At 30.1% G+C, this 14,837-nt stretch overlaps 3 protein-coding genes, 1 long non-coding RNA gene and 1 other non-coding gene across 7 annotated transcripts; 3 read left to right on the top strand and 2 right to left on the bottom strand.

The window, feature by feature from the left end:
- The first annotated feature begins 4,358 nt into the window (after positions 1–4,358).
- Positions 4,359–6,107, top strand: LOC102670060 (uncharacterized). The gene is made up of 2 exons (XM_006581238.4): positions 4,359–5,009; positions 5,110–6,107. The coding sequence occupies exons 1-2, from the start codon at positions 4,714–4,716 to the stop codon at positions 5,675–5,677; spliced, it is 864 nt and encodes a 287-aa protein (XP_006581301.1). The 5' UTR covers positions 4,359–4,713; the 3' UTR covers positions 5,678–6,107.
- A 2,320-nt stretch (positions 6,108–8,427) lies between these two features.
- LOC100782990 (NAD(P)H-quinone oxidoreductase subunit U, chloroplastic) lies at positions 8,428–9,811 on the bottom strand. The gene is made up of 5 exons (XM_003526005.5): positions 9,495–9,811; positions 9,341–9,402; positions 9,160–9,249; positions 8,913–9,059; positions 8,428–8,632 (listed from the first exon to the last, which is right to left on the bottom strand). Exons 1-5 carry the CDS (start codon positions 9,745–9,747, stop codon positions 8,537–8,539), a joined length of 648 nt encoding a protein of 215 aa, XP_003526053.1. The 5' UTR covers positions 9,748–9,811; the 3' UTR covers positions 8,428–8,536.
- Positions 9,812–9,912: 101 nt separating this feature from the next.
- Positions 9,913–9,984, top strand: TRNAD-GUC (transfer RNA aspartic acid (anticodon GUC)). Its single transcript has one exon. It is a non-coding gene; the product is annotated as a tRNA-Asp (tRNA).
- Positions 9,985–9,989: 5 nt separating this feature from the next.
- Positions 9,990–13,695, top strand: LOC121175040 (uncharacterized). 3 transcript variants are annotated; one of them, XR_005891942.1, is made up of 7 exons: positions 9,997–10,453; positions 10,625–10,688; positions 10,903–10,994; positions 11,921–12,019; positions 12,682–12,757; positions 12,907–13,080; positions 13,301–13,695. It is a non-coding gene; the product is annotated as an uncharacterized lncRNA (long non-coding RNA). The 3 variants fall into 3 exon arrangements; XR_005891944.1 differs by having other exon boundaries at positions 9,990–10,453; positions 10,569–10,688; positions 11,921–12,757; XR_005891943.1 differs by having other exon boundaries at positions 9,993–10,453; positions 11,921–12,757.
- A 139-nt stretch (positions 13,696–13,834) lies between these two features.
- On the bottom strand, positions 13,835–14,633 carry LOC100780841 (uncharacterized). Its single transcript, XM_003526003.5, has one exon. The coding sequence runs from the start codon at positions 14,344–14,346 to the stop codon at positions 13,975–13,977; it is 372 nt and encodes a 123-aa protein (XP_003526051.1). The 5' UTR covers positions 14,347–14,633; the 3' UTR covers positions 13,835–13,974.
- Positions 14,634–14,837: the final 204 nt, after the last annotated feature.

Here is a 14,837-nt window from a genome sequence, read left to right as displayed (position 1 = left end):
GGCCCCCCCAGCCCCCTCCTCCTTCCTACCTGCGACTTCAAATCTGGATGTCTGAAACAAACAACTACTCAATGTTACTTTTTTAAGTTTTTTTTAAATTTTATTTTAAAAGCTTTTTTCATCTAAAAAGTTAAGAAAATATTGTTATTTGGTAATACTCTAATTTATTAAATTAATTTATAAATATTTTTTTAATTTTTAATGAAAATTGATTATAATAATATTTTAAGACCATTAATAGAGAAAGAAGAAAATCTGCTTTTGAAATTTGAATCTGAGAAGAATACATCTATGACCGTAAGATTCTCCAGACACGAAATTAATGGCGGAGACAAGAAAACGACGTAATGTACGAGTCATGTGCACATCCATAGTATACTTCCAAAACATTGTCTTCATCTCGTCAGAACTCTAATTGCATAACACGTGTCTTAAGAAAACCATCCCATGGGCCCAGCTTCATTATTATACTTTTGCAAGCTGGCTACGATATATATATATATAAGGTTAAAACTTAATTTCCAAAATATTTGTGCTTTTAAATTTTAATTTTTAATTGAGATATTTCATGTTTTATTTTTAAAAAAATTGTTATTTTAATTTTTAATTTGAGATATTTTGTATTTTATTTTTTAAAAATTCATAATTTTAATTTTTGAGATTAATTTCAAGCGTTATTATATATATTTTATAAATATTGATCTAACACATGTTTATTTATTATGTATATAATAATTTTTAAAAAATTATTTAATTACTAATAAACTTAATTTATTAAAAAGATTTAAAAAGTGCACAATAAACAATTAAAAAATTGATTAATGGAATTAAAATTATAATTTTTAAAAAATTTGTCTTAATTAAAAATTAAGAAGATTAAAATGATGATTTTTTTAAAACTAGAAAAAATATTTCAATTAACAAATAGAAAGACTAAAATTAAGTTGATTTAATTGTATTTTAGCCTATTTAAAATATTTCACTTTGGTCAGCCTTAAAAATATGAGAATCAAATTAATTTATTTTTTAAAAAATAAAAATTAAATTAATTCATTTTTTTAAAACTTGAATCATATTAAATCTTTTAAAAATTTAAAGACCTAAATGATTTAATTTTTAGAATTTAAGATCAAATTAGACCTTTTTAAAATTTAGTGATCAAGTTTAACCATTTAAAAAAAATTAATAATTAAATCTATTATTCACTTGATAATTTGTTAAACTATTATCATAATGGTTTAAACTCACAGCCTCTTTCTTTTCTTTTTCTTCTTCACCGCCTTTAAAATAACTTTATATATATCTTCGAGTTAAGTACAATGATATTAGTAGGAAATACCTAGAAAACAAAAACAGATAATAAAAATAAAAGTGTTATCAATAAGAAAACATTGCCACGGTTAAAAAAAAAATATTTCCACGTGTTTTTAAAACAATAAGAATGCGTGATTAAAACATTTGTCATACAAAATGAAAAGATATATAACTAAAACAATTAAAATATTCAGCAAGCTATATACCGACAAATGTATAAATAAACTAACACATGATTCTGTGCCAAAAAAAAAAACTAAGACATAATTGTTTAACTTAATTAATTATCTTAAGTTTAAAATTTAGTTATTGTATTAAATATTCAAAGAAATATAATCTTATTTTTATTTAACTTGTACAAGATTGTGTCTTATGATAGATATTTGGGGCCTATCCAAAAATCATAATCATAATGCAAAGTTTGATATTTCTTAATAATTATATTTTTAAAGTCCTAGTTGACAAATTTTGAAATTCAATAATTCGTTTTATAAAATATAGAAATTATTAACAATTATATATTTAAATGAACAAAATTATTTAATAAAAAATACTTTTTTTTGTTTTTATTAATAAAAAAAATGAAATCATTTTTTTTTTGTCTTTATCGTCATGTAACACTCAATAGTTACTAACATGTTTAATAGAAGGTCAAATAATCACTTGAAGTATCACTCACTAGTGTCACTAGTATCATGTAAACACGTGACACTACTATTATTTTTTAATTTTTAACATAATATCTATCATAAAAATTAGTATTAAGGAAATCAAAGAAAAATGTTTTAAGTATACCAAAATTAAAATTAAGTCCTATTTGTAGGACCAAAAATATTTATTTTAAAAACTAAAAGATTTTTTTTTTAAAAAAAAAAGCAACGGTACCAAAATTAAAATCCATTCACTTTATAAGAATTCAAAATATATGTAAACCTTTTTAATTAAACAATTCTTTTGAGACATTTTCAAGTACTAACAATATCTATTCTTATAGATAGAACAAATATAATTAAGAATGAAAACTACTAAACACAACCAACCAATTCCTCGATGTACATTAACTATTGATAAAACGAATAGTTACATTGCACCTATAACATAGTTATTAAAAAAAAAAAAGAATCCAACCAAAAGTAATAGGGAAGAACGCTGCATTATATTAAATAAGGACAATACGGAGAATAGGAAGTGTGTTTTTGGGTGAGTGGAAAGTTGATCACGAATAAAATATAAATTTAATTAAAATTAAATTTCAAGAGAAATTATTTATATTAAACTTTTATTTTAAAAGTAAGTTACAAGTCCAATTTATTATAAGATATTTTTATTTAATATAAAAGTTTCCTTAAATTCGCTTTTGAATTTATGTTGGATCATTTGAAGTCACATAAAAAATATCACTTAATATATTGGTATGCCAATGTTTATATGCTTTGTTTCTCATTGAAAAACTATTTCTAAAATTGATTTTGAATAAAATGGATCTTAAAAATTATGTGATTTATATGTTTGTATCTTTTATTCCGATAACAAGTTAGTAGGAGTAGAAAAATTTAATATAAAAATTTTATCAAGCGCAGAAATATTCTTGAATATGTTTCAACTAAAAAATAATTATAAATTCATAATCAATTTATAAACATAAACAGAACATATTAATATTAACGTGATTTTGAATGATTTAATGTGAATCCAAACGCATACTAAGTTATTTTAACTTGAACTTGATTTGAATTTAAAATTAATTCTTTAATGTGAGATCAAAACATATAAATGTTTATTTAAAATCATATTAATTAGTATTTTCATGTGATTTTGGATGATTCTAACTTGAATCTAGATATATAAGAATACATCTCGTTCTGATATGGTTAGAATTTTAAATTTAAATTTAATAACTATACATAATAGTTATATTTTCTATCATGTTTTTTTTTTATCATGTATGATTTTATAAATTGTATTTATATATATATTTTTTTTCACAATACGCATTCGTTAAACAACATCAACTTATTTTTTTACAGTTGATTCACACGGTAGGGATAGATTTTTACATTTTTTCTTCCATATTATACGATCAAATTTAAATGTAACTGAATAGATGCCTTTAAAAGAGAGAGAAAAGTTATAAATATAATAAATAATGTAATATGAGAAAAATAAGATTTTCAGATTTTCCTTGGAAAGCGACGTGAATGACATATATTCTCAATCAAGAAAAAAAGGTGATTTTTTTTTATAATAAGAGAAAACTTTGATATCTCAATAAATTTAAAAATATGATATTGTTATTTAAAAGTTCTCTTTCTATTTTGATATCTCAATTAATTATATTGGTCAAAGTGTCAAACGCCAAAGCATGTAATAATCCTTGAATTTAAAATATTAATATATAGACATTAATATTATCTTCACTTACTTTACATTCTATTTTTGTATATACCATATTATAGGTATAAAAATATCATTTATTATATTTATAATTTCTTTTCTATTTTCATCTCTTTATAGATATAGACAAGATAAATAAATTATTAAATAACATGTGATTATCATATATTCATAATATGTGCTGATCTATATATGAAAGGTACTTTTTTTTTAATTTATGGGAAATAATTAATAATACTTTAACTACATATTATATAGAGATTTGCAAAAAAATATGACAATTAAAAACACCTACATTGTGTTTGGTAGCTTAGAAATAGGCTAAAAATAAAGTAGAAAGAGTGAAAATAGAGATGATGATAAAAATGATGGTGTTTTGTATAAAAGTATATATTTGAATTGGTGGTGGAATTGTGGTAAAACATGATGAGTTCACTCAAACTTGGTTTAACTTAAATTTATTTTTAGCATGCTAGGTCACTAAAATATAAACACTTTCAAATAGAAAAAAAAAATAAAATGTACTCGTGCTTCAATCAAGTCAAGTAGGATTATAAATATATTTATTAAAGACAATCATATTCAAATAGAATTCTTATTGATATTAATATTTTCCTTCAAAGTTCTTCTCGGTTATGAACAAAGCAGAATCCCTATGACTCCACTCAATATTTTTAGTTAAATTAGAATAATTATACATTAGATGATGGGTTGTTGAAATCAAATAATATAAAATTTTAATCTTAATTAATTAATCTATTTATCTTCCTTTTTGTATATCTTATTTCCATCTACATTTTTTTTCCAAGAAAAAAAGTGTTGATAATTATTCATGAGATTGAGGTTTCACAAAACAAATTTGAAGATTTAATAGAGGAATGAGTTAACCCATGGTGGCATCATATGTGTTGAGTTGTCCAAAACTGGAAGGGCGAGTCAGTTCCCACTCTTCAGGCGTCCTTTACACCATCCCAGAACCAGAGAGCATTGAATCCAACCCTGCTTATGCAGCAGCCTCACTACGATATGGTGGCCAACACCTTTTATGAGGAACTCTCACTTGACGCTTTTAACTCATCATCCAGTTTATGCCCAAACCACAGTGCTCACCAATACTATCCACAATTTCTCCACAACCCACGACACAAACAGCGACACGAGTATCAACATTCTTATCAATTGTTCCAACAACACCCAAATCAATTTCATCCATCACCACAACACCAACAACAACCCCAATATCTGGGAGCACTTAATTGTCACCAGCCCCAAGAAGAATCCACAACCACCGTGTCGTTTTGGTAATACACATTCTCCATATATTAACCCGTACCCCCTTTTTTTTTATTTTGTCTCTTCTTACACTCTTTTTATGTAATTCTGCTTGTGTTGGTGTTTCAGGAAAGCATTCAACACGGTGCTCTCTGACGCAAATGGAAAAAACCAAGAGGGAAACGAAAACTTTGGGGAACTTGAAGCTGTATACATAAACGCTCGTAATAAAAAAAAGACTGATTCAGCCCTTGCCGTTGAAAACACATGTAATGTGGCAAATGAGTGTCAATTGTTAGCGACGAAAACAACTGGGGTTGATGGAGTACGGACGAAGAAAGGTAGGAAAAGGAGGAGAAAGAAGCAAGTGGAAGAAGAAATGGGTTTGATGGGTTCATTTTTCAAGAGGTTGGCGAAGCGTGTGATTAAGCACCAGGAGGTTCTTCAGAACAAATTGCTGGAAGCTATTGAGAGAATGGAGAAAGAGAGAGCGGAATGGGAAGAAGGTTGGAGGGTTCGAGAAAGGGAAATTCACGACAGAGAAGCGATTGTGAAAGCGCGTGAGCGAGATCTTGCTTCTAAGAGAGACTCTTCCATTGTTTCCAACTTAGAGAAGATAACAGGTCAAAAAAGCTTCGTTCTTGTTTCTTCTGGGAAGAGTAGTCACGAGCAATTATCTACAATACATGAATATTGACATCAACGATATGAAAGGTAGGCATTTATTTTATTCTCTGAGCGATTCAGTAACGTTGTTGAATGGTGAATCTTCAATTTGAGGTACAAAGATGGGATTAGCTCAGAGTTATGTTAGCCGATCTTTAAGCAGTTCTTTGGGTTAGTTGCAGTTCTTCAGCAATGGGCATCATTTTTGGTTCGCTGATAAAAAAATTAATGGTGGAATTTCACATTGGGTTGTTCTGTTCTGTCTCTTCCACCATATTTTTCTTCTTATCATATCAATTGTTTTCTTTTTCTTCTATCTCTTACACTCCATTTGTTTTTTTTACAGTCCACACATGTTCCTGTCATGTTTAAGGCCTGAAAACAGTTAAACAAACAAGCCTTAGATGGTTTAGTCTTTTCTTTCACACTTAACATGTATACCATCGATATAACTTTTAGTTTTTTAAGGAAATAGTAATAACTTTTATAAAGTTTATATTTTCACAACTTTTCATACTTAATATATTTTTTAAAAAAGTATTCAAAATAAAACTAAAATATTAGTATATTATTTATTTTAAAAGAATAACACTGGGTTTCACTTAGATCTCTTACCTCTCTTATAATTTCTTGATATTACATATGGCATCCCTTCATTTTTAACTTTTTGAATAACCCCTACTCTTTTTTTTTTACAGCAATAACCCCTACTTATAAAAGTATATAGTGTAAGGTGTCTTTTGGGGTGATATAGGGGACAATATTAGTATAATGTTTATTGAATAATTAAAAGGATTATTGTGGAAATTAAAAAAGGTAACAATATCATGTATATATTCGAGAAATTACAAAGATATAAGTATAATTTGCAAAAAAAAGAAGTAAAGGATGAATACGACTATAGAATTGAAAATGAGTTACCTAAAATTATATTTTTTAAATATAAATTTTTTTTTTGAAATTTGATGTGACTAGAAAGTATATTTAATAATAAAGCATCTTAAAAAAGATAATACACCAAAAAAAATATTAAAAAAGATTTTTTTTTATAGACTAAGGCTATATATGTATCTTTTACATGAGAAAATCTATTTAAAGACTGATAGTATATATAATAGTGGATGATGAGAATTTTTTTCCTCAAAGTATTAATGCAAGTATATATTTATGACTAAAATCAAAGAGAATGGATTAAGTTGGAATAATTTTGTTATCAAGTTCATTATATATATATATATATATATATATATATATATATATATATATATATATATATATTTTATCGAATGCAACAAATATTCTATAAGGAAGTTTGATATATCATTAGTTTATCTAGTGCAGATAAAGTGTTTTTTATTATTTGTTTTTGAAAAACAAATGATATAATATAAAGCAAGTTTAGAAGATATTGGCAGCTTCAATAAATAGATGGGATGATCACGCTAAAATTTTGTTGTGTTTTTGAAGGATATTTCAAAATGGCTTGCAAGCGATGGTGTGACAAAAGCTCGTGCGCGAAAATTCTATCTTTTGTTAGTCACTTATAAATGATTGTTTTATATAATTCGGTTGTTAAAATATGTGTGAGTCACTGTCTCTGATTCCTATTGATAACCAAAATGACAACATAATTAAATCTCTATTATTTATATAATTAAACCATTAATAAAAATAATTATTTAATATATTTATGATAAAAATAAATTTAAAAATTCAGGGTGACAAGGCCTCCCTTGAACTATACGTCCGTCCACCCCTGCACAAGAGGTTATATAAACTAACCAGACAAAACTATTTCTAGGGAATGTGAGACTCATCCTTCAAAATCACAACATTTTTTACGTTCAGCAGTTTGCATAATGAACAGTGCAGTAAGGAAGATGTTAGGGATGAGATTGCTACGTTGTGCACTCAGATGAGACTATGCAAGGCCAACCCCCTTTTGCTTAAACTGTGGTAAGAAACTAAGAATGACAGAATGTGATCGATGAGAAATTATGTTATGTCTTTCGGCCTTTGTACATGTTCAGCTACAAGTCCATGATTTTAGTGTTTGGATAAATTGGGTTAACTGTGTGCAAAAAAGGGCAATTCAGTAACAAGTACCAGTAACCATATGTGGTTTGCCTTGAGTTGAATTATATACATGGTTTACACTTTATACACATTTCGTTTTCTGAGAATTTTCTTCTTTTTCTTCAATTTCATTGGGAAGTATTTCTAAACTTATGACATTCGGTTTTCTGTAGTTTATTGACTTTTCAGGTATTTGCTTTGTGAGAAGATAGTATTAAGAGGTTTTGGTCAATTTTTAGCAACATCTATCATGATTTATTCTTGTGTAGAGATATTGATCAAAGTGTAGTTATCAGGGAAGTTTTTTTTTGGATCTGAACCAGTTATTTTTTTCTTATTTTTTTTCTTCACCCATAAGTCTCATTTTCTAACCATCAAATCAATTTTATATTTTCTAATCATAAGATTTTCTAATCATCATTAGTGAAGTTGATATGAAAATATTGGAATATTATACTCAAGGTTTGTAACTCTAGAAAATATTATATGTTGTATTAACAATGTATTTTCTAATATATTTATTTTAATATTTTTTACATTTAATTAAAATTTATAGAAAATTACAAAGACATAAGTTACACTTATTAAATAACAAAAAAAAGTTAGAATAATAAAAAAAATTAATTTCTTAAATAAATCTTAACTAATAATAAGAAAAATACAACCATATCGTATAATATGAGTTTATCTTCAAATGCACAAAAATGGGTTGAAACAAAAACTACCTTTCATATATCATATAACATATAAAAAGAAGAAGAAAAAAATCCATACTCCAAACTCACTTAAAAAATTGTAGAATTGATCTTTCTCTTTACAAGTTTAGTGCAATAGATAACACAATAGACAACATTATCCATCCTAATAAGAAATACCCAACCACTCTCGTTGGTCCGACATCCTCGGGGTCCTGCCACAAAAAAGAGGAAATACTCAGGAGTCAGGAGTAATGTACTTAAATGTTAAGCTATATGCTGTGACAAAATTTTCATAATAATCTTTTTAATATATTTTTTGTTTATTCAGTTATATATATTTGTGTAACCGTTAGCAAATTAATGAAACATCTCATTTAAAAGCCAGCTACTCTTACTTAGAGTTAAGTTATGTTGACATTTAGTTATATCCGTTTAATCAAACACATTCTTGGTAAATAATTATATTAATATTTATTTTCTAGAGCCACCTACCAGTTGTGGAGGATCTTCTTCTGAAATTTTTGACTGTGTTATGTCAACCTCGAACGGCCAAACGAATTTGTCCGCATTTTCTGCTCTGGCCAAGCTCCAGTCATATATTCTTCTTTCTTCCTCCGATGACAGGATGGTGTATGATTCCTATAGTAGTAATCAAATAATCATGAACAAATAGCACAAAAGTAATTCAAATGTGATCATAACTGCATATATATATATATATATATATTAAATTACTGACTTTGAGAAGTTCCAATTTCTTCTCAAGTTCATCCTCCTCTAAATTCTGACTCTTCAATTCCTGAACCTTGATATTATATGCACCCCCCACCTGTAGAGAGGTTAAAAACTTAAAATGGATAATTAATTAATTAATTATGTTGAAACAAAAAACTGAATTAAGGTGGTTTCCGAGTTCCGACCAATTCAAAGGGACATCCTCGTGGAATACCTAGCCTACCATAATGATCTGCATCTGTAATTGCTGCATTCTAAACCACATCTTCATCAATTAAATGCCTTTTTACCCGTACAAATAATAGTAGTAATAAACACATAGTATTTTGAAAAACTTACGTAAGCCACGGAGAATCTTTTCGACGTTGAGAGCAGAAATGAGTGATGATGTTTCTTCTGGAACTTCAATGGAACTCTTTGAATCTACCTCTGTGCCAGAGGTTTCGGCTGAGGAGCTTCTGATGCGTAATAATCTTCTTTGCGGTTTCGCAGTAAAAGCGATTGTACTTGAGAATCCAATTTTTGGCGCTTGAGGGTTTGGAATGTTCTTAGCAGGAATACGTACTGTGGCGGTGGTGGAGGACACAGCCATTGCTTCACCTTTTCTATGCCACGCACTTGGGCTATGTTATTATCTAATCACACACATGCATGGTGGGATAAAGCAACATTTATTCGCCATTAAAAAGCTATCAGGTGTGAACAGTAAGAAGTTTTTATTAATATAAAAAAATCTGATAATGGTTTAAATAAAAATGTCGTTGTAGTATAGTGGTAAGTATTCCCGCCTGTCACGCGGGTGACCCGGGTTCGATCCCCGGCAACGGCGTTTTATATTTTTTGGTATTTATCGTTTTCTCTCAATACAACGTCGTGTTAGTGAAAAATCAAGCGTTCATTTTGGCTTTCCTAGTTTCGTTATTCCTTCTTAGTTCTCAAGCCGTTATCTCTTGTTTTTTGAGTTTGTTCTAATTGGTTTTTCTTTCGTGCCCACCTCATGTTCTTCTTCTACTTTTAAGGGTTTGAGAATGGCTCATTACATTTACAGTCAGTTATCAAATGCCTCTATTATCATATACCCAAATCTGCCTCATTATGTGTTCACTTGAAAAAAGGCACTAGCCGCTAACAATTGGGGAAATTGCCCTCTAGAATTAAGTTAATCATAGTGATATACGTTTAGTTTTCGGAAGCTGATCCTTGACTTGGGTTGCTTCATAAAAGGTTTAGATGCATATGATAGTTTGTACTACTGTCCTTGAAATGAAGCATGAACGTGAAGTTAAATAACATATCAGGTAGGCACCTTCGCTTAATTCCATGAATCTAAGTTTTTCTCTCTTATCATATTAAGCATCATGACAACTGTGTTTCTTTTCCAGATGTTTTGCATTAATTTTGGCTTATGTGCAGATACTACATACTGAGACTGTTTCTACTGACTCAACCAAGTATAATTTTTGTTGCAGTGTCGAGTTGATATATCTACATATAATTCACCATACATCTCTGTGACCCATCCTAGATCAGCAGGTTATAGATTGTTTTATTTTATTTTTTAGTTAGTTATTTTCACTGACTATTTATTCAGTTAATTTCTTTATTCCTTTTGAGGGTTGTATGTATTACTTCATTTGTAGCATTTTATGGGAACTGTCATGTCTACCAATAATATCCTTTGCTTATCTGCTTTATCAATAAAGTTTTATCTTCTACAATAATCTGATTCCACTGTCATTTGGAATAGGACATGGCTTGCCTGTTTTAAGTGAAGAAAGTACCCTTGTATTTCCTGATACCGACAAAGAAATTTGGGTCTCTGATTCTTCAGCGTATGAGGTACAATATTCTCATCAATCCATATTCTAAATATTGCTTTACCTGTCAAATTTAGGATCTACAGTGGAATAAACACATTCTGACATTGCCAAACTAATTTTGTGAAAGTTTACATATATAGTTTTGAAGGAAGCCTGTTTTCTTTCAAGACAGAAAGAGAGTTGTTTTTATCAAATTTCCTTAAAGAAATGTCACTAACTTCATTACTGCAGATAGTGAGCAGAATCAAATAAAAGCATTAGTGAAATCAGGCAGCTCCATCATTCCTTCAAAAATGTCATTAACTTCATCACAGCAGATGACAAGTGAAATTAAATGAAAGCATTAATGGAATTAGGCAACTCTATGACCATCATGTCCTCATTATCAATATGAAGTGTGCCTAAAAAATCAGCCGGATTTAGTTCCATATATATATATATATATAATATATATGTGTGACCCTTATATAATGTATAGGCTAATGAAAATTTTACAACATGCATGCAAAACACTGCTACTATAATCAAAATCAGTGAGAAACAAATGAGAGATTTAGGGTGTCAAAACAAAAAAGGGACTTGGGATTCTTGGGGAGATTCTAGCACGAGTGCTAGGGAAGAGGCATGAGAAGCCCAAGGGAAAAGCTCCATTGTAACAGAAAATCAATCTTGATTACAAAATATATTGAACTGCTCTCTCCTATGGCTATGGATGTAGGTTATATTGGCTGAATCATGGCGCCACATACACCTGGTGTCATTTTCCCTTATTCTATCTCAGTATTGTTTCTTTTTGTTTTGATGTGTACTTGGGTTGTTTTGTCTGTTATTACTTGCACAGGTACTGTATTGCTCTGTGTGTGTGAGTGTTAGTCCTCTTGCAGAAAATTTCATGACCCAATTTTTCATAATAGCATTAGCTGAAATCCATTTTCCGTTTAATAGTCCCAACACCCAAGCAAAGAAGCGACTACTGGGGTTAGCAAATGTAGTCTGCCGGGAAAGTGACAACACCTAACAGCTACTTCCGCATGTATTATTCTGGTATTGTCTACCTGCATTCTTTCAATTCTTCAAATGCCCCTTTACCTCTGTGTCTGTTCTTTCATCTCCTGTTTGATGTGCTCTATGAAGGAACTGTATCACAGAATGGTGTAAAGAAAAGCAAGCATGCCCACTTTGCCACACCCCCATAACACACTCAAGCCCAGTTTGTTGTGCAATCAAACTTTGGTGGTCACTGCACCCTTCCATCAACTAGTTAATTTAACTAGAAATATAGATACATTACATGTCTTGTGTGGTTCTCTTAAAGTCACAAACACACACAACACCCCTTTGATATTTCTGTTTTAGCGTTAGGAAAATTATTTGTTCATTCCGTCCATCTTGTGTTTTTATATGCCTATTTGTGGAAGGCTGCTAGAAATAGTTCTCCATTTAGACCATGGACTTTCGAGGGAGCTTATCAACCGCAGACTTACTGGAGTATGCAGTAAATTTAATTTACCTTGTTGCACTTTTAAAAGGGTAGTGCATTTTTTATAAGATTGATATGAGCTTTCTTGATTGATTCAATTAGTAGTATTAACATTTGAAAATTGAATTTCATGCTAAATATTAAAAATTAAATCTATGATTGATAATCTAAATTTCTCTATAATTAAATTGTTAATATAAAGAATGCCATATCGTATCTTGTACAGGCTGGACCGGCAGGTATCTTGGCACACAAAGAGGTCTTCAGTTCTATTTACAACATTATCAAACAAGTCTTCAAATGTAAGAATTTAACTTAAGCCATCTGTTGTGACTTGCAAGGTTTCAAATTCAGACTCCAATAGCGGTTCAAAAGATAGCAAGGACAGTGTGTTATGGTTTTGCTCATAGATTTGTTTTTCTTATGTCTTCTTGCGCTTGTTTCTTTGCAGATGTAATGGCATACACAATTCATATACCATCTTTTGTTGATACATGGGATGGGTTATGGTAAGCCTGAGACAAATCTTTGCTTGTGACTTGGCTGTCATGGTAATTACATTTTCTTTGCAATTCACATGCAAAACCCAACATCTCCCCACAAATTTAAGACCTTCGTTACTTGGGTAAGATTGATTTTAATAGAATTAATTTTGAATCAGTGAACATAACTGAAATGTGTGTCTAGTTTAATAATAATCATTGATTTTCCATTGGAACATGTATCCCGACAAAAGAAATAGATTATGAGTGATAACCAAATTGGCACAAGTGAATAACTAGATTCTACTAATACCAATATCCGCACATAAATGTATTAGATCTTGACTCTAATCGTTATTTCAGGCTTCAGAATGAAACTCGCGTGTAAACGGAAAAAATGCTAGATTCATTCCAGGGCATGGCGTGGCTTATCGTCTCTGAGGTTTTCTGAAGCCGAAAAGGTTGAGGATAAATTCTTCTACACTTAACAGTATTGTACCGAGTCTTGATTCTACTTCAAAAGTAATGTGAGGATACAAATTTATTTTTCATGTCACGCTATGGTATGAGGGACTCGGTACAACACTCAAAAAAGTATGTAAGAATACAAGGACACCTAAATTAAAAATTCAAACAACAATTTACGTAGAGTTTCATCAATTTGCTTCTAAATATCCAAGTTAGGATCATTGAATTGGAATGATGAACTCATGACATACTTGTTTGTATTGTGAATTAAGTTTTGAGGCATTCCTTTATTCAGAATTCTGATAATGGTTCATCATACTTTTTAAAAATGTGGTTCCTTCTATATCACAAACCGTAATCTCTTAGCAGGATCACCCATTAAACATAACATCGAACCATGAAGATTAATAAGCATATATAAGGAGAATATAACATAAAATAAAGTGCAGCTGGGATATAGATAGTATGCATATAACATATACCAGTTGCATATAACATACATGAAAGAAGAAGATAGAAGAGTAGTGAAAAAGACATATGAAATTAAAAAGCATTGGAGCATGCGGGCTTTAAGTTCTCTTAACCGGATCAAAGTTGGAAACCCCAATAACGGCTCCAAATATGGCTACTAGAACAAACCCACCAGCAAAGATGCTTAGCAGAAAGTTCTTGAGGGAAGGGGAGAACTCATATCCAGCAGCATGAGCCACCTCCGGAACCACCATAGATGCTGTCACAGAAGCTGCTGTGAGTCCTGCAACTGCCTTCTCCTTCAAAGATGCATTGATTTGAGCCTTGGAGTTTGACACTGCCTTTGTGGTGAAGAGGGTCCTCTTTGGTTGCCGTAGGGGTAGTGGCCTGAAGAAGGCTTCGGATGAAGGCTTGTTGTTGTTGATAACAGAGCTCAGCGAGAAAGCCATGGGAACAGAAGCAGAAGCCATTTCGGGGTTGTGTTGTGCTTGCTTACCTGGCTTGGCCTGAAGATTCTGCTGCTCAAGAGATTGGGGCTCAGAGAGTGGATCACGAAATGGACACGATAAGATGCAAGGTGTTAACTGGAGATTTTATGTTGACGTGGCACCTGTAGGTTATCCTACGTGGGATTTTCTTTACCTGGTATTGGGAGGATAAGGTTATCGATAATCTGGAACATGATCCACTTAAGAGCTGTGGCTTCAAGAGGGATAATGTTGCTTACTCTTGTGACATTAAGGAGCAAGGACTAACTTGAATAGACATTTAACGGGCAAAGAGAGGAAATAATCCTTTACTTTTTTTTTTTACTAGGTCAGACTATGGATTTGTAATTTTCACTGGTTCAAAAGAAAAGAAATTTTACATGTTCGGATCATTTGATTAATCCTTTTCTTATTTAATTCATAAGAGAAGTAAATAAATTTTAAAATTTTTTACTTCGATATTTTTGTAATTT

The sequence above is a fragment of the Glycine max genome, chromosome 6 (assembly GCF_000004515.6).
Source record: "Glycine max cultivar Williams 82 chromosome 6, Glycine_max_v4.0, whole genome shotgun sequence".
Lineage (NCBI taxonomy): Eukaryota > Viridiplantae > Streptophyta > Magnoliopsida > Fabales > Fabaceae > Glycine > Glycine max.
This window is presented reverse-complemented; position numbering and strand designations above follow the sequence as displayed.